The sequence below is a fragment of the Panthera pardus genome, unplaced genomic scaffold (assembly GCF_024362965.1).
Source record: "Panthera pardus isolate Hobbes unplaced genomic scaffold, ASM2436296v1 HiC_scaffold_24, whole genome shotgun sequence".
Classification (NCBI taxonomy): Eukaryota; Metazoa; Chordata; class Mammalia; order Carnivora; family Felidae; genus Panthera; species Panthera pardus.
The window spans coordinates 41,513,418-41,533,740 of record NW_026526810.1 but is presented as its reverse complement, the minus strand read 5'-3'; the positions used below and the strand labels follow the sequence as shown (position 1 = coordinate 41,533,740).

The following is a 20,323-nucleotide window of genomic DNA, read 5'->3' as shown; positions in this document are numbered from 1 at the left end:
TTTAAAGGCAAAAGAAACCATTACAACATCTACAGACCTGGAGCACAGGAGAGCATTTCATGGAATATGAAGGTTGGAGAATTAAGGGGTAGGCCTGGACCAAATAAAAAAGGGTCAATACAAGAAGGCTGGATTTTTATCCAGAGACAATGGGGAACCACTAAAGAATTTTACAGGAGCGCCTGCGTGGCTCAGTCTGTTGAGTCTAACATCTTGTGGTTTGTGGGTTTGAGCCCCGCATCGGGCTCTGTGCTGACAGCTAAGAGCCTGGAGCCTGTTTCAGATTCTGTGTCTCCCTATCTCTTTGCTCCTCCCCTACTCACACTCTGTCTCTGTCTTAAAAATAAATAAACATTAAAAAAATTAATAATTTTACAAAAAGAGTAACATGAATTGTGTTTTGGAGCACTATGGCAATGGAACACAGTGGGTAAGACTTTTAGCCCTGGAGGTCAGCTCTAGTTTTGCCACTTACTAGCTGGGTAAATTTGAATGTGTTACTTAATCACGTGTTACTTAACCTCTCTAAGCATCAGTTCCTCAACTATGAATGATGATAACATCTAACTCAAAGGGTTATTGAGAGGATTAAGTAAGATGATCAATTTAAACCAGTTAACAAACTGCTTGGTAAGTACTCAATAGATAGTAGTTATTTATCACCAGTGGTGATGTGGAAAATGGATTTAGAGGGACAAAACAGGAGGCCAGGAAACCAGTGAGAGCTGCTATGATAATAATCAAAGAGAGAAAATCTGAACTAAAGGAGTGGTTGTGGAAAGGTCAAAGAGATGGTGGATTCAAAACACAATAAGGACACAGATATTCTAGGACTTTGGGACAGTGCTGGGTGGGAGTGGAAGACGGGTTACTGAATAAATGACGTTCACCAAGATAGGGAATGCAGGAGAAAGAGCATACTGGACATCTCACAGATAGATACCTTTCAATCAACATGTTAAAAACAAAATTCATTTATCTCCCTCTCATAAATCCACTCCTTTTATATTATCTTTACGGTTTTTCTCTTCTACCTCTCAGGCTACTCCTTCACATTCTGCTTTTCAGGGTCCTTTTTTCCCTTTTGTCTCCTAAATATTAGCATTCCCCAAGTTGCTTTCCTCAGTGCTTTTCTCTTCTCTCTTTTTACTCTCTCGGGTGAGCTATCTATTCCCAAGGCATCAATTAGTATTCACTTGTTTACTGATAACTTCCAGATCTCTATTTCTGGCTCAGACCACTTCCCTCAGTTCCAAACCATGTATATCCACTGTGTACACTGAAACATCCCGGGGGCATACTCACTTTCCTGATAATCTGCGTGGCCCTTATATGTACCAATTAAAAAAACAAAACAACAAAATCCCCCCAAAATCTTTCTTTTAGACTTTCATTGGCTCTTCCCTTCCATTTTGTGAGTACATAAGTTATGTTTCTTCTCCAATCATAACCCAAACCCTCCATATATTCACTCAACATTTTTTTAGTAAAGTCTACTTTTGTACTTTCATGACATTTCTGTGCTATTATCCCAGCCTAAAACACATTCTAACCTCTCCAATGTCACTGCTAACTCAGGTTAAAAACATTTTATCTGGAATGAATGCCTTAACTTCCTTCTTCATCTCTAAATTTGTCTTCATTCTTTTTTTTTCTGTAAGACTCTTTATTTCAAATCCTGATGTTATTCCCCTTCTCTCACCTGCAGAGACCTGACTTATGAGAAGGAAGTCTTGTCTGTCTCATCCCAGCTTCCCACATTGAGTGCCTAGCACATGATACATATTTAAAAACATGTACTGAATGCTTTATTAATGAATTGCCCTCTCTTCTGCTGTCTTTCAGCTTCTTCTCTCTCCCTTTACATTGGGTTCTTCTTTAAGTATACAAATATGCTTGGGCCTTTTTTCAAGGGAAATAAAAAGACACTTTCTCTTGACTTTCTCTCTCTCTAAGCTATTGGCTATGTCTCTCTGTTTACCACCTTCCTTAAGTCACATCTTTATCACTTAATTTTTACTACTTTAACATGTGGTTTTCTCTCAAAAGTGCCTTCTTAAAACCACTGCTGATTTTTTGGACCTTTTTCTAATCACCCATCTACTTTGCTGCTCTTTCTACATAACTTCCACAAGGGAATATTCACTGTTTCTTAGAACTCTTCTCCAGGAGGCATTCCTTGATTTCCTTAAAAAGGGTAGGTTATATGTTCCCTTATTTCCTGTAGATGATCACAGTACTTATGTTATTCGTAACTGACTACTACTTGTCAGTATCCTGGTCTGAAGATTTCCTGAAGACAGTGTTATGCCTTCTTAATATTCCCACTGTCTGGCACTATGACTGCTCTATAAATATTTGCTGAATACATGAATGGATGTTGTGATCAGATCCACCCCCAAGAGTTCTAAGAACACTGGATAATGGGAATGTTGGTTAAAAGTAACATTCTAAGAAAAAAAGGCAGTAAAGTATTATGAGGAGCTATAGACAATCAGAAAGCATAAAGATATGAGTTACTTCATGTATTCACTCATTCATTTATTTGGTATTTACTACAGGGAAAGCAAAGAAGGGAGAAACAGAAAGATAACCAAGATATTGTACCTATTTTCATGGATCTTTTTTCTTTATGTTTATTTTGAGAGAGAAAGAGAGAGTGAGAGAGCACGAGCAGGGGAGGGACAGAGAGAGAGGGAGACACAGAATCTGAAGCAGGCTCCAGGCTTTGAGCTATCAGCACAGAGCCTGACGTAGGGCTCAAACCCACAAGCTGTGAGATCATGACCTGAGCCTAAGTTGGATGCTTAACCAACTGAGCCACCCAGGTGCCCCTCTTTTTTTTTTTTTTTCTTAAAGTTTGTTTATTTATTTTTTGAGAGAGAGCCAGCAGCATAAGCAGGGGAGGGGCAGAGAGAGAGAGAGAGAGAGGGAAAGAGAGAAGCCCAAGCAGGACTTGGGGTTCGATCCCAGGAACCTAATCCCATCAATAATTGTGAGATGACTTGAGCCAAAATCAAGACTCTTAACCAACTGAGCCACCTAGGCGTCTCTCCTCGGGGATCTTTCTTATAATCAAGGGTTGAGGGCTGGGGGAAGGAAAGAACTGGTAAAAAATAGGAGTAAGACACTTTGCCACTAAATAGGAATTCTGAATCTAATATTAAAATATCAGGACCACATTTGTGTGAAAGACCACAAATTTGTGTGAAAGACCATTTGTGTGAAAGACCACAAATCAGCTTCCTCGGGTCCATTCACCTTTTCAATCTACGTCTAACAACAGCAATTCTCAAACCTTAGTGGGCCTAAGGAACACCAGGGGATCTTGTTAAAGATACAGAAAAATTTCCCTGAAATCCTGATTCTGTGGAGCCAAAAACTTACACTTTTTTTATTAAAATTTTTAAATGTTCATTTATTTTTGAGAGAGAGACAGAGTGTGAGCAGGGGAGGTGCAGAGAGAGAAGGAGACACAGAATCCGAAGCAGGCTCCAGGCTCCGAGCTGTCAGCACAGAGCCCGATGCAGGGCTCAAACTCATGGACCATTGAGATCATGACCTGAGCTGAAGTTGGATGCTCAACTGACTGAGCCACCCAGACGCCCCCTAAAACTCACATTTTTAATAAGCATCCCAGGGGATATGATACTTTTAGTCTAAAGAATATAATACTGTAAAGTCCTTAGTCATTTATGTTGTCATAATTTTGCCACATCTGAGTTCCATCTATCATGTTATTTTCTTAATAATTTCTTCAAACTGAAACTCTGGTGTATGTATCTTAGCCTTATCCTAAATGAGAAGTTCTATATCTTGTATTTTTTATAATACTCATGAAATAAATACGTAACTATTTAAAAGTCTGTCTGTATACATGAGTGGATGGGAAACAGTTTAAGAAGCACTGCTCACAGTTTATGTTCTGCAAAGACCACATCCTGCATGTAGTCTTAGGATATAAATTACAACAAAAAGTTTCAGGGCAGTGAAGTTCAGCAGAACTGGGCTTCAAAAGAGCTCACGTAGAAATTCTGGTACCTTTTATAAATTAATCCAAAAATGTTTTTAAAATGAATGTTATAGTCACTACAAAGTGACTTATTGTAAAAATCCCTCCTCATATTGACTTTTTATTTTAAAAAGTGCTTTGTCTTTTATTCTGGTACTTGCAGCATATTCCTGAGCTGACACCTGAGCCAACTCCCAACAGCTAAGGCACCAAACTTAAAACCAGTAGCTGGAACAAAATAAAGATGGATCTGTGTTCTTGACCCACAATAAAATACTCATCCATTTTATTTAAAATTACATTTGATTAAGACTGATAATTGAGTTCAAAGGTATAAACTTGAGAGCCCTCTTTCTTTTCCTTCAACCCCAAAGTCATTTATAATAAAAGGCAAAATAATATGGTAAAAATATCAGAGGAATAATTGTGTCTCAGAAAGGTCTATTCCTTAAAGTGTTTGGCCACTCAAAACCACAAACAGAAAAGAAAGCTGAAATAGAAAACCTTCACTCAATGAAAGATTGTGCTTATTAGGCCTTAAAAACAATATTCTGCTTTAAATTACATTTTTGCTTAAATGGCTAAGAAAATCAATCTCTACCTAAATATTCGAGTGATGTATTTTGGATACCACATTGGCACTGTGTCACAATCCAGTTCTAGATGTTTAATCTCTAGTCGCATGGAACAAAAACATAGATGAATGACTGTGGTTCTTGATCTCTACATCACTTAAGTCAACTGCAAAATTTACCTTACTACTTTATAAAGCACTGATTTATAAAGCACTTTAACCTGTTTGGATGAAAGGACTATTACAATAGCCTCCTAACTAGCTTCCCTGCTTCAGCCCTTGTTCTCTACAGTCTATTCTCCACAGAGCAGCCAGAGAAACCTGTTGAAAACAAAAGTCAGATCACTCTTATCACCCTTTCTGCTCAGCTCATACTATTCACCCTTTGCTCACTCTCTGCCAGTTACCATAACTTCTTTGCTGTTGCTTGAATACATGAGGCAAATTCCAGACCCAGGGCCTTTGCACTTGCTGTTCTTTTTGCTGAGACTGCTCTTGCCACACATATCCATATGGCTGTGGTTTATCACTTCCTTTGGGTCCTGGTTCAAACATCACCTTCCACATGAGTCCTCTTACACATAATTGATACCTCTCCATCCTCATATGGATTTTCTAACCACTTTACCTGCTTTGTTTTTCTACAGAGCACTTACTATGTGGTATTCTATATCTCTGTCTTTTGTTTATCATCTGTTTACCCCACAAGTGTGTGAGCCCCGGCTGGGTGAAGACTCTTTTTGCTTTGTTCACTGTTGCACCCCAGTGCCAAGAACAGAGCGTAGCACACAGTACGTGTTCAATAAATATTTGCTTAATGAACAAACAGGGCTATTTCAACTTTGGGACTTTCAGCCTTAACCCTATTTTGAGCTGGAAATCAGAGCTGCAGGATATCCCCCAAATTTCCCTCCGGCATTTGGCATCTGTGAACTTACACGCATTATCTTTTGTCTGGTACAGCGTTCCCTCCGATTTCTCTCAGATAGTAAGGCAGCACAAAATTTCCTAACTAGGGTGCAAGGAAGAAGCAAACCAATCACGTATAAAATTGATTTTAGGTGATTCGATTCTTACCCATAAGCCAATAAAGAAAATGCCTTTTGCATTTATATAGTGTCTCCTCTTAAACCCAAGAAAAATAAGCTGTATATTTGTTGCCTGTGAGGGTGGGAAGGGGGGCTGGGAGAGACGCGAAGGCCCGGTACACCTTCCTCAAAGCGTCAACTCTTGAGCAGTCTAACTTACTTTTTGGGGGGTGGGCATCGTCCGTGGTCTCTGCCAGGGGGTGGTTTCTTTCTCACCCTTCGAGGTGCCTATTGTGCTGTCTTGCGAATGAGCTGAGGTAGGAGAGCGGGGTACGGAGGGATGCTGAGTGCGGCTTCAACTGCCGCCTAACACAAAGTCGAGGAGGCGAGGGCTCCGCGCGGGTGTCTAGGGGCGAGCGGGCGCGGGGGCTGAGCGCCCGGAACCGCAGCCTCGGCCCCGGGGCGCAGGCGGGACGCGGGCGGCGCGGAGTTAGGCCCGGACAGAGCCCCGTGGCCTCCCAGCGGCCCGGCACGCGGCCCCCGCGCACCGCACTCACCCCGGTCCCCCCAATCCCGCGCCCTTCCCGGTTACCTCGAACTCTCTTCAGCGAAATGGGATCCTTCTCCTGTTCTGCTGACATTACAGACCGCAAAGCATGACTCCCCCCCAGGCCGCGGGAATTCGGTCTCTTTGATGCTGCGGCGGCGGCTCCTCCTCCTCCTCGCGGGGCCGCTGCGGCTGAGAGGCGAGCCTCCGAGCCGAGGCGCGGCCGAGGGCGGCGGGGACGCTGGCCGACTTTGCAAAGTTTGGGAGGAAGACGAGGCCTCCGGGCGGCCGGGCGGCGTGCGGGGGCTGGCGGGGCTCAGCGGCGGCGGCCGGGAGCGCGGCCTGGGGGCGGCCCCCCGCCCGGGGCCGGCATGTGCGGAGGACGAGTGCGCCGCCGCCGCCTCCTCCCACTCCTTCTTCTTCGCCGCCGCCGCCGCCTCGGGAGCCGCTGACAGGGGAGGCAGGAGGCGGGCGGCCGGGCCCTGGCGGCTCACTCACAGCGCCCTCTGAGGAGGAGGTCTGCGCTCTCGCCGCTCCCGAGTCGCAGACACAAAAGCCCCCAGCCTGGAGACGCCTGCAAAACCCGCTCTGGGGCGGGCGAGGGACGTGGCGCGGCCCCGCGGCTTCCCCGCCCTGAGCTCCCCAGCCCCGCGCGGGGACGGACTTCGGGGGGCGGGGGCCGCTGCCTGGTCCCGCGGCGCCTGCCGCCACCGCCGTCTCGCGCTCCGCCTCGGCCCAGCCCCCACGGCCCGCGCGCGCCTCTCGCTCCGCGCCGGGACTCGCGAGCCCGCGGTCCTCGCAGCCGGGGCGGGCAGTCGCGCGCCGAGGGGCCGCCCCGCCCAGCCCCGCGCCTGGCCTCCCCTGTCGCCCGCCAGGCCCGAGGACGCCCGGCTCTGCGGCCGGCGCGCCCCGGCCGGGCTTCTGCGAGGAAATGGCATCTCCGAACTTCGTCGGAGGCCACAGCGGGCATCTTGGCCTCGCAGCCAGGGATCTGAAAGAGGAACGTACGATCCGAGAAAACTTTATAAGCGGGAGCTGGAGACTTCTCGGCCGGCTTGTGGAGACCCACATTCCCCGACTCCGTGTCCGTGGTCTGGACACCTGTTTGTTGAATGCCCCAACTTCAAGTTTTAATGACTTGACTCTTCAAGAAAGAGCGTTGAGGAATTTCATACAGCCAAGGAGGGTGGGTAGGAGCGGAGAGAAGGCTGGACCTGATTTAGACGTTATTTTAGGAGAAGGAGTCCTAGTGTGATTGTACTTTGGATTTGGTCACTGATTCCACATCCATCGGTTGGGCTGTGTGACCTGAGGCAACCTAGGCGACCTCTCTGAGTCTCAGACGTATGATCTTTAAAAGGCGGTGGGGCTGCATCTCTAACGTCTCATCTAGTTGTGATGTTCTTTGACTTTTACAAAACTGTTGTCCCTGTTCGTTGTTAGGTTTTACAGTTATCCTACTAAGGAGAATCTGTAGGCGCAGGCTTTGATCTTCAGTCAGTGAGACACTGGGTTTATTTTGATGTCATAATCACTGAAAAGCACTCATTAATCATGAGAGCTAACCGCAAACAAAAGGAGTCTCATCCTTTTGAGACAAGACCCCTAAAAGTCACTCAACTGCACAAAGAATTTCAGAAAGAAGGTGTAAACATGAAGCTAATGTATAGTCTTAACAGCTGCATCATGGACAAGCACCATCGCCACAGATTCAGCTTTAAAAGACAGGATATGGTATGTGCAGGAGACAAAATTTACCCTTTCTCTAGTAAGTTTTGAGGAAAATTCGTAATTAGAAGATCCAAACTAGGATAGGCTGAGGAAAATTTTGTACAGAAGGCACATCTAAGGAGAAACTCACCATCCCCTCCCCCCAGCTGGAATGTAAGCTCCATGCAGACAGGAATTTTATCCACTTCACTACCGTATCCTCTGGTACCTGACAATGACTGGCAAGTGTTCAAAATTTTATTGTTGTTGAATGAATGCGTGCATGAATAGACAGACTGGAAGTGACCGTAGGATAATGGGATTGACAGAGTTTTGTTCAGTGTGATAAAGCCTAAGCTAGTTGTATGATAAAGCAAATTGGGTCTTACATTCTACCTTGTTGAGAGATGAGCTTTGGAAATATCAGTCAGTATGGAAATGTAGAATTTTTATTACATAAACCTTAGTGCAAGGAGAGTGGTTGAGCAAAATCATTGCTAAGAGATTTTGAATTCTTTATTGTAATTCCCTAAAGCTAGAGACTCAGAAATAGTATGTAAATCAAGAGAAGCAAATTGGCCTTTTTTAAAATGATTCATCAGAAATAAAAAGACCATTTTACTTGGCTATGGATTTTTACATCAATTTGACTTCCAAATTCTGACTACTTAGTTGCTACATACTGGAATTACTTGGAGGGCATTCTGAAATTTCACATTCCCAAACCCCTCCCCAGATTTACTGAGTCAGAATTATTGGGAATGAGGTCTGGAAATCTGTCTTTAGATGCTCTCTTGGTGATTCTACAGCAATGAGAATTGTGCATTATATTCCATATGCCTCCAGTATGACAAAATTGCTAACAAAAATATTCCTTCACTTTGCTATTGTAGTCTTTATCCATGAGGCTTGGTTATGAATTCGAGTCGATCTTTACTCCCTCTTTCATACAGAGAGATGCAGGTAAATCTATTGTTGGTGGGCTTACCCCACTGTTTAAAAATACATGCTCAGGGGCGCCTGGGTGGCTCAGTCGGTTAAGCGTCCGACTTCAGCTCAGGTCACGATCTCGCCGTCCGTGAGTTTGAGCCCCGCATCGGGCTCTGGGCTGGTGGCTCAGAGCCTGGAGCCTGCTTCCGATTCTGTGTCTCCCTCTCTCTCTGCCCCTCCCCCGTTCATGCTCTGTCTCTCTCTGTCTCAAAAATAAAAAAAAAATAAAAAAAAATTTAAAAAAACGTTAAAAATACATGCTCAGTCATGCCTAAAACTCCGTAGAAATACATTTTAGGGTCAGCAAATTTTTTTCTGTGGAGGGCCAGATAATAAATATTATAGGTTTTTCAGGCCATGTGTTCTCTGTCACAACTATTCAACTCTGCCATTATAGGAGGAAATCAATCATAGGCAATATGTAAACAAGTGGGTATAGCTGTGTTACAATAAAACTTTATTTATAAAAACAGGCAGTGTGCTGAATTTGGTCCAGAGACTAATCTGCTGACTCCTAGACTAGAGGTTGGATCACATAAAGGACTTTAGAGCTCAGGGACAGGCCTAGGCTGCAGATATAAATGAAGGAAGTATTACCTAAAAATGGATAAACTACCTAGGACTAATGAGAAATGAGAGTCGAGGACAGAATACAGGAAAACAGTGACATTTTAAAAGATGGGTAGAGATAGAGGAGTCTGTAAAGGAAATTGAGGGGGAATGGGAAAAAAAAACAACAACCCAGGAATGTCAGGGCAATCAAGAAAAAAGAGAAAAATGATAACATGATCACATGCTGCAGAGAGAAGTACTCATTTCTGTCATCACCCATCCTTGGCCTGGAATGTACTAAACTCCTCCTCGTGTTGTTTTGACATATTTTGAAGTATTGAATTTATAGTTTATGCTTTAAATATATTACATCTCAAATTTTGTCTTTTTGTATTGTGGAAGGTAGCACAGTGAAACGTTTAAGTGTAAAGAATCTGATATGAGTTGGTTTAGATTTATATGCAAACTTTTTTTCAGAAAAAAAGAAAATATTCCTTTAAGTTCTATTTTTCAAGAATATAAAATCAAAGATCCATTTAAAATAGAATAGAAATAAAAATCAAAGCCAATTCTAGGTGTTTGGAAGTTTTGCAACATTGATTTGAGTCCTTTCATGATATTATTGCAAACTTGGTCAGCTTAGCAACATCTATACATTAGTCACCCACATCTAGAAGCCCTTTGTAGACAAATATAGATGGGCCATTAAAAGCTCAAAACTGGAGGGAATCACAACAGCAAACTTATGGGAATGGCTTTATGAGTCTGGATTCAATCAGGACACAGAAAACATACAGTAATTTGAATAGGGTAAGTTTAATACAAAGAATTATTAACTATAGCAGGAGATTGCTGTAGGGAGGGAATGGATAGTTAGAAGCCAAAAAAAAAAAAAAAAAAAAAAAAGGGCTAAAGAATATGGGAAAAGCAGGAGCACCGGTCTGGCTCAGTTGGTAGAGTATATGACTCTTGATCTCAGGGTCCTGATTTCAAGCCTCATGGTGGATGCAGAGATTACTTAAGTAATTTTTTTACAAATGGGAAAAGCAGATATGAGGAGGAGCCACTGCCCTTAAGGCTGAGATAGAGCACCCAAAGAAAAGGCGCCTCCCTTTCCAGACTGAGATTCTGACAACGTAGAGTACCAGAGGAAGCCGTTGGCCCTTGGGTGCTGCCTGCATTGCAAGAGCCTGGCCCTGGATAAGTTGCCACCACTACAGAAGCTGGACATTGGAGAAGACATGGGTGCTGCAGGAGCCCACCAAGAGGAGCATCTGTAACAGGAAAAAAAAAAAAGCCTCTTCCTCCTGCAATATCCCTCCAGCACCCGCTACTGACAAAGTTTAACATCATTCCAACTGGTAAAGGAAAAATATATTTTTTTTAATGTTTATTTATCTTTGAGGGACAGAGAGACAGAGCACGAGCAGGGGAGGGGCAGAGCGAGAGGGAGACACAGAATCCAAAGAAGGCTCCAGGCTCTGAGCTGTCAGCACAGACCCCGATGCAGAGCTTGAACTCAAGAACCATGAGATCATGACCTGAGCCGAAGCCAGACGCTTAACTGACTGAGCCACCCAGGTGTCCCTAAAAGAAAAATATTTAAAGAGTCCATCTTAATTTTTATGAAGGATAAATTGGGGTTGAGAGGCAATGAATTGATATTCACACAATGCTAGTGTGCACTTTAACCTAGGAAAGATCCCTAAGTGACCTCATATCAATAGCACCTCTGGTTCTGGAATATGCTCTATCAAAAAATGGTGCCTTCCAAATTTTTGCTATCTTGCTTTTTTAAAAATTTTTTAATGTTTAGTTTTGAGAGAGAGAGAGAAAGACAGAGTATGAGTGGGGGAGGGACAGAGAGAGAGGGAGACACAGAATCCGAAGCAGGCTCCAGGCTCCAAGCTGTCAGCACAGAGTCTGATGCGGGGCTTGAACTCCAGAACCAAGAGATCATGACCTGAGCTGAAGTTAGATGCTTAACTGACTGAGCCACCCAGGCGTCCCGCTATCTTGTTTTAAATGTATATTTATTTTCAAGGCTGTGGAATATGGGGCAGAGTTTAGCTTCAAAATACCCTTGAAGTCATTCTCCTTAACCTCCTACATCCCATCCATAAATTTTATACATTTCATAAATTTTACCTCCTAAATATTTCTGAGATGTATTCTTTCTCTATTCCTGCTGCTACCAACCAATTCCAGCCATGATCATTTATCTCTGTTCTAGACTAATACACTAATCACATAGTAGTTTCTTCCACATTCACCTTAACCTACATTCAATCCATTTTCTACTCTGTAGACAGAGTGCTCCTTTTTATTTCGAATTTTAGACTCACAATAGGTACAGGGAAGGCCTGTGCATTCTTACCCTGGCCTCCCCCAATGTCAACATCATGTACAACTATAGTACAATATCAAAACCTAGAAACTGACATTGGTACAATCCATAGAGCTTACTTATATTTTACCAGTTATGCATGCACTGATGTGTGTATGTATGTTTGTGTGCATGTGTAGAGCTCTATGCAATTTTATCACATGTGTAGTCTTGTGTAACCACCACCACAATCAAGATATTTGATTATATCATCACCACAAGACTTCCTGATAGGAAGATTCCCTTGTATTATCCTTTTATGGCTATACCCACCCACTTCCCATCTCTAACTTATCAGTGGCAAGCACAAATCTATTCTGCATTTTTATAATTATGTTATTTCATGAAGGTCACACAAATGAAATCATGCAGTATGTATCATTTTGAGGTTTTTTTCCCACACAACATAATTTCCTTGAATTTCATCCAAGATTGTGTGTGTCAATGTTTTGTTCCTTTTAACTACTTAGTGATATTCTATGGTATGGATATACCACAGTTAAAGCATTCACTCATTGAAAGACTGCATGGGTAATTTCTACTTTTTGGCTAATATGAATAAAACCATTATGAACATTAATGTACAAATTCCTGTGTGAAAATAAGTCTTCATTTTTCTGGGATAAATGCCCAAGAATGCAATCGCTGGGTCGTATGGTTAGTCCATTTTTAGTTTGAAAGTAACTGCCAAACTATTTTCCAGAGTGTGGAGTGCTCTTTTTAAAACACAGAAATCATCCTGTCATCACTTTACATTAAACTCCTCAATGGCTTCCCACTGCTATTATAATTAAGACTAGATTTATTTTTTTTAAAGATGAACTATAAGGCTTATATAATATGATTTCCACTGATTTCTCCAGCCTCATCCTGTACCACTCCCCTTGCTTTTGAAACTCCCTGGCCTTTTAAAAATTTCCTTCAACATTCTCCTGCCACAGGGGCTTTGCAAATGTTTCCTCTTTGGAGAATGCTTTTCTCTCTGGTCCTAGTCCAATGAACTCCAACTCTACTTTTTTTTCCCTTGAAGTATTTATCTCCTCATTGAAGCCTTCTTATAACCTACCTCAGGTTCTGTTTTTTCATGTTCCTTTCCTTCAACACTTCTCTCAGTCTGAAATTACATATTAATTTCTGTGAATACCTGATTAAATTTTATCTTCACCTCTAGACTCTGAAATTCATCAGAGCCAGGGTTATGTTGATTTTTGCTTATTATTGTCTAGCACGTATCAGGTGCTCAATAAGAATTTTTTTAAGTTTATTTATTGATTTTGAGAGAAAGAGAGAGTCAGAGAGGGAGGGAGAAAGAGAGAATCCCAAGCAAGCTCCACGCTGTTAGCACAGAGCCTGATGCAGGGCTCCATCCCATAAACCGTAGCTGAAATCAAGAGTCAGATGCTTAATGGACTGAGTCACCCAGGCACCCCAGTTAACATTATTTTTTGAATGAATGAGTGAACAACATACTAGCAAAGAATTCAATGTCAAAGCCTTAACGTTCCATAATTTTGTTTATCCGTTATCTATTTAAGATGTATTAGCTACTCTAAAGCTGGTAGAAAAAAAGATAATTAACTACTCATGTTCAGGGTGGTCTGCTAAGCAATAGATTCCATTAACCAAATTTCAGATGCATATACAGTTTACATTAATACATTCTGAAATATACGTTACTTCAACTAAGATTTATTTCTAAATATTTTTATTGGATAAATATTATTGAAAAATTTAAAAAAATGATTAATAGGGCATTTGTAATTCTTTAAAAATATTAAGGAGGCTTGCAAGTCAAGAAAGGAACAAATGTCTATGTAGGCCTCCAGCTTGATCCTTGTTTGTCGTATGAACCTGACAAGCCTTTTGCAAACAACACCCAAAGACTTCAATTTAACATAACCATCCTAAGAAGGTCCGTGGTACCTTTCCCGGGGCAGACTGGTTAAAAACGTTCCTGGTTACATAGAGGTGCCTCCAGTCAGGCACCTGTTTTTGATCTTTGATTTTAAAGGCAGTTAATCACATGCTTCTTATGTGACAGCTGATGAAACCAATATGGCAAAGTAATGTGGGATTTTTGCCTTGTTTTGCTCTGTTTCTTACAGCAATGGGAAAAGAGGCAGATTTTTTTCAGGATGTAAATACTGCCAACATAGGCAGACTGCAACACTGTGGGTGCTTGAGAAATTTTTTAAGAGCATGTGGGAATGAGCAATATATGTGCATACTCGTGAATGAAACACAGCAAAGCAGGACTACCTAAGAAGCATGACAAATCTTGGTGTTAAAACAACAAACTGTAAATATGTAACAATTGGCATTTTATGAAATATCTTTTAAAAGACAGAAAATGTGCCAATTTTAAGCCTTTTTGTTTTGTATGTGTGTTTGGAAGGAAAGAGTGGGAAAAAGAAGGCAAGGTAATGACAACTTTGTGCAATAACCTTCCTTGGAGTCCCCCCATTTCTTTGTACATTCACATTTTTTATGGAGACACAATTTACATGTTATAAAATTCACTGTTGTAACATGTACAATTCAGTGTATAGTATTTTATTCACTTTTTAGTGTATTTTCGTATATTCACAGAGTTGTGCAACCATCACCACTATTTAAATTCAGAACATTTTATCACCCCAAAAGGAATAAACTTATTCAATGGGTTGCAATATTATTCATTTTTCCATTTTTGACACTCAGTTTGTCCCAGATTTGGCTATGAAGAGCCTTTCAGCTGATTCCTGTGGTCTTTTGAACATATCTCATAATTCTTTGTGCACTTCCTTAGTTTCTGACACAAGATGTTCTAGAATCCAGTACTGTCTCTGCCCCAGCCCTGAAATTAGCAGTTTTCCCCCAAGAAGCCTTGATCCCTTTTAGTGGGGAAGATATTTAGAAAACAAACTCTGAGTACTTTGTTTGCTATTGCTACTAAATTGTCACTGATTATAGGTTATTTTTGGGGGGGGGGAGAATGCAATGTCATATAGCTCAACTATATATATTAAATCATGAATGCATATCAATATACATAGATACCTCTAATTCTGAGTCAATTTAATGTGGTTTTCCTCTCTTTGTATTTTTCTTCTCCTACAGTGAGAACCCTGGTTCCCTGAGTTCCCATATTTATTAGGGCTTTTATTACAAAATAAGCAAAATGTAATAGACACTTCTCTAAAGAAGACATCCAGATGGCCAACAGGCTCATGAAAAGATGCTCAATGTCACCCCTCATCAGGGAAATACAAATCAAAACCACACTGAGATATCACCTCACGCCAGTCAGAGTGGCTAAAATGAACAAATCAGGAGATTATAGATGCTGGAGAGGATGTGGAGAAACAGGAACCCTCTTGCACTGTTGGTGGGAATGCAAACTGGTGTTGCCACTGTGGAAAACAGTGTGGAGGTTCCTCAAAAAATTAAAAATAGATCTACCCTATGACCCAGCAGTAGCACTGCTAGGAATTTACCCAAGGGATAGAGGAGTGCTGATGCATAGGGGCACTTGTACCCCAATATTTATAGTAGCACTCTCAACAATAGCCAAATGATGGAAAGAGCCTAAATGTCTATCAACTGATGAATGGATAAAGAAGTTGTGGTTTATATACACAATGGAATACTACTTGGCAATGAGAAAGAATGAAATATGGCCTTTTGCAGCAACGTGGATGGAACTGGAGAGTGTGATGCTAAGTGAAATAAGCCATACAGAGAAAGACAGATACCATATGTTTTCACTCTTACGTGGATCCTGAGAAACTTAACAGAAGACCATGGGGGAGGGGAAAGGGAAAAAAAAGTTAGAGAGGGAGGGAGGCAAACCATAAGAGACTCTTAAAAACTGAGAATAAACTGAGGGTTGATGGGGAGGTGGGAGGAATGGGAAAGTGGGTGATGGGCATTGAGGAGGGCACCTGTTGGGATGAGCACTGGGTGTTGTATGGAAACCAATTTGACAATAAATTTCATATTAAAAAAACCCAAAAAACAAAATAATCAAAATGTGAAAGCACAGTTTTCATTTATAATTTCAAAATTATATTGACACACACAAATTACAAACACATGCACTCATGTATACATGTACAGACAACTTGAGAGTGTATCATCATTCATTACAATGAATTTTAGCCCTCTTTCCCCAAGATGCAAACCTCACTAATTATCACTCTACTATTATATTATGGCTTCATTTTTTTGGATGGTAAAATTACTTTGCTTTTGAAGGGTTATAAATTAAAATGTAAATTATGGCTTATAATTAGTTAATACCTAATACAATAGATATTGTAGATAGCTCTTATAAGGCTTGGTTGGAGGGAATTGAGATAAAGAAGGTTGAGACAGAGAGAGGTAAGGATTGAAGGAAGTCAGGGAGGGTTGAATAATACAAAAAGTTAAAATTTTCTAATTTTCAATTTTCTTTTATGTATGTATTGATCTCAGCATGAATATATGTGTAAACATATGTAGGCAGTATGTATAGTGGTTAACCTTTCGGATTCTTGGATCCAGCTGCCTGATGTCAAATACTGCTTCAATGTATATTAGCTGTATAATGTTGGGAAAGTACTTGGCCTCTCTGTGCCTCAGTGTCCTCATCTGCAACAGAGGGTCAATAATAAGGTTGTGAGGATTAAATGAATTAATGTACATAAAGTGCTTAGAATAGTGCCTGGTACATAGTAAGGGCTATGTAAATGCTTGTTATTATTATTGTATTTAGTCTCTATTTTCTTACAAAAATAGAATCAACTTATACATACCTGTTATGTGAACTTGATTATACTATATATGTTTATTTCCACATCTATGAATAAAGATCTGCCTTATTCTTTGCCATGGCATCATCATATTCCATTATATAGATATACTGTAATTTAATTTTTCAGTCTCTATTGATGAGACAGGATGTTTCCATTTTTCCTATTATAAACTGTGCTAAACATTCTTGTACATAAATTTTATGTACAAAACTGCCCTGTAAAAAGTTAACTTCTATATCCTTTAGTAACTTGTTTTTATTTCCTTCTTCCTAGGGGTCAGTGGTTTTCAATGTTTTTTCTGCTTCCATCCCATCCATAGCCACCGAGAGCATGTCCTGTCATCCAGAATATTTTGCATTAAATGACTCGTAGCAGTTCAATGGTGCAGCAGAGATGCAGAAGCTGCAATTTGTGTCTCGGTGGACTTCCTCCTTCTGTCTTTCCCTTCCTTCTTTCTTTCCTTCCTTTCTCCTCAGAGTAACAGAACTCTGTGTTTAGCTGGGAAGATGTCTGCCTAGAATGAAGACTCTATTTTCTAGGGTGTCTTGCAGAAAGGTGCAACAGTTGACTAAGATCTGAGCAATGAGATGCAAGTGTCCTTAAAAGTAGGAACCGTTCCCTTCTTTCCTGTATGTCAGCTGCAACAGGATGTGAATGTAATAATGGTGCTCCAGCAGCCACATATGACCGTAAATGAACTCAAAATGGAATCCATGCATACATGGAGTAAAAAGATAAAGAAAGCCTGCAACCCTAACACTGTTGAATCCCTAACCAGCCTTGCAATGATCACTTCCAGTCTTCCTGACAAGAGAGAAATAAACTTCTGTTTTGTTCAAGTCACTGCTATTTTCAGTTTATCTCTTTCTTCTTGTGAAACTGAATCTTAATAAAGGGTTATATGAGAATCTTGGGGTTGAGGGTTTGAAGGGAAGGTGTTTAGGAACTTGAAAAAGCCTCTTTAGATAAAAATCCCTGATACAGGTCTTGCATATGTCTTTTGCATATTTTTTTAAATTCTGAGTTTTTAAAAAAGTTTATTTTTGAGAGAAAGGGAAAGAGAGAGCATGGGGGAGGGGCAGAGAGAGAGGGAGAACCCCAAGCGAGCTGTGCACTGTCAGTGCAGAGCCTGATGCTGGACTCAGTCCTAAGAACAGTGAGATAATGACCTGAGCCGAAATTAAGAGTAGGACGCTTAACCGACTGAGCCACCCAGGCACACCTGTTTTTTGTTTTGTTTTGTTTTGTTTTTGGTAAACTTCATCCCCAGTGCAGAGCTCAAGGCAAGGCTTGAACTCACGACCCTGAGATCAAGACCTGAGCTGAGATCGACAGTCGGAGGCTTAATCCACTAAGCCGCCTAGGCACCCCTAAAATTCTGTTTTTAATACTTGTTTGCTGCCCTTGTAAACTGGAACATTAAAACATTGTATACTTAAATGGATTCTTGCCTTGTTCAAGCAATAATTTTTAATAAATAAAAAAAGAAGCTATTAAATCTAACATTTGTAAATTTTAAATTTATTGAACTTACTTGGTGCTTTTGGCAAAATTGGGTGTCTATATATAGGAATCTGGTTTTCTAATACACTGTCTTGATTGTGGTTTTATAGTAAATCTTGGTTTATGGTGGTATGAATAGTTGTTTTTTTACCTGCTAGATAATACTCAACAATTTAACCAAACAATAGTTTATTTAAGTTGTTCTCCTGAGGGACAGGTTATTTCTACATTTTTACCATTATGAATAGTTCTGCCAGGGACAATTTTGTGTTTGTTTTTTGTGCACATTTGCGCAAGTTTGTTTTTTTTTTTTCTAGAATAGGTGCCTAACAATACAATTGCTAGAAGTTGCCAAAATGCTGTTCAAAGTAATTTCATCAGTTTATATCCTCCTAGAAAAGTATAAGGGATCCTAGAGCTTCCCATCCTTGCCAAGTTATTATTGTCAGCCTTTTCTCATGTATGTCAATATCATGGGTGTGAAGAGTTATTTCATTGTTTTAGATGCATTTCTCTAATTACCAAATGGTTTGTAAGCCATTCGGATTTCCTTTTCTGTGAATTGTCTATTTAGATACCCACGCCCATCTTTCCATTGTGTGGCTTGAAGTTTTCTTATTGCTTTTTTTGAAATTCTTTCTATGTCTGGATACCAAACCTGTGAGGTTGATATTTGCACATAGCTTCTTCCAGTACACAGTTTGCTTTTAATTGTGTTTAGGCTATCTTTAGTCATGGAGAGGCTATAAATTTTAATGTAGTTGAATTGTCCATCTTTCAGTTATAGTTTTTGCTTTTAGTTAAGCACATTTTTAAAATACATTTGCCTATCTTGATATAAAAATTTATTTTCTTCTAAAGTTTAACAATTTAGCTGTACTTTTCACAATCTGGTCTTTAAGGCTTTTCCCATTTCTGGTATAAGGTAGGCTTCTACTAATATTATCTTTTCCATATGGAAATTTCTGTGAGAAACCATATTAAGATTTTTCGTTTGAACTGCCTTAAATATATAGATTTATTAGGAAGTATTGACATTTTTAAGATAGTGAATATTCCTGTCCATAAACATGTCCTATCTCCTTCTTTAAATAGGTGTTCAAGCATGTCCTTCAATAGAGTTTTATAATTTTCTCCATGAAAGTGTTATACATATTTGCTATGTTATGTATTTTTTTTTAAAGTTTATTTATTTATTTTGAGAGAGAAGAGAGTGTGAGTGGGAGGGGGCGGAGAGAGAGGGAGAGAGAGAAAGAGAATTCCAAGAGAATTCCATGGGCCCCCTTATGTTATATTCTTAATCCTTAATTTTTGTTGATATAGTAAATTATACTTTTCTTTAAACTTACATGTTCTAGGGGCGCCGAGGTGGCTCAGTCAGTTGAACATCTGACTTCAGCTCAGTTCATGATCTCATGGCTTGTGAATTTGAGGCCTGCACTTTGGATCTTCTGTCTCCTCCTCTCTCTGCGCCTTCCCCACTCATGCTTTCTCTCTCAAAAATAAACATTCATTTATTATATACTATAATTTATATATAAGTATAAATGAACACTTAAAAAATTACATGTTCTATGGGTGCGTGGGTGGCTCAGTCAGTTGTGCACCCAACTCTTAAAAAAAATTTTTTTTTTAATGTTTATTTTTGAGAAACAGAGTGTGAGTGGGGAAGGAGCAGAGAGAGAGGGAGACACAGAATCCAAAGCAGGTTCAAAGCTCCAAGCTGTCAGCACAGAGCCTGACATGGGGCTTGAACTCACAAACTGCAAGATCATGACCTGAGCTGAAGTCAGACACTTAACTGACTGAGCCACCCTGGTGCCCCCGGTGGCTCACTTTTTATTTTGGCTCAGGTCATGATCTCAGTTTGTGGGATCAAGCCCCACACCAGGCTCTCTGACAGCTCGGGGCCTGCTGGGGATTCTCCTTCTCTCTTCCTCAAAAAAAAAAAACAAAAAACATATTTTTTAAAATAAAATAAAATAAAGCTACATGTTCTAGGGGTTTGTTGTTGATATTTAGAAACTCATTTGCACTTTGTATTTTGATCTTATACCCATCAATCTTACTTAACTCCTCTATTTGGACTAATAGTTTGTTTATAGATTTTTCTTGGATTTCCTATGTAGGTGATCACATCATATACACATAATGAGTTTTGTTTCTTCCTTTGCAATCCTACCTACCAACCCATGTGATGTTGTCTAGCTATTATAGTACATTGTTAAATAGAAGTGGTAATGTTT

At 40.5% G+C, this 20,323-nt stretch overlaps 1 protein-coding gene across 3 annotated transcripts in view; it reads right to left on the bottom strand.

Annotated features, from left to right (window-relative positions):
- Nucleotides 1-7,559, bottom strand: part of PYGO1 (pygopus family PHD finger 1) — a 31,144-nt gene extending 23,585 nt beyond the window's left edge. For 2 of the 3 annotated variants that reach the window (XM_053889042.1, XM_053889043.1), the window contains exon 1: nt 6,207-6,380. In XM_053889042.1, the coding sequence (XP_053745017.1) occupies nt 6,207-6,255 (49 nt within the window). In that variant the 5' untranslated portion in view covers nt 6,256-6,380. Of the gene's footprint in view, nt 1-5,524; nt 5,599-6,206 lie in introns of all 3 variants that reach the window. The other variant, XM_019442034.2, reaches the window with a different exon arrangement.
- Between the last annotated feature and the right edge of the window lie 12,764 nt (nt 7,560-20,323).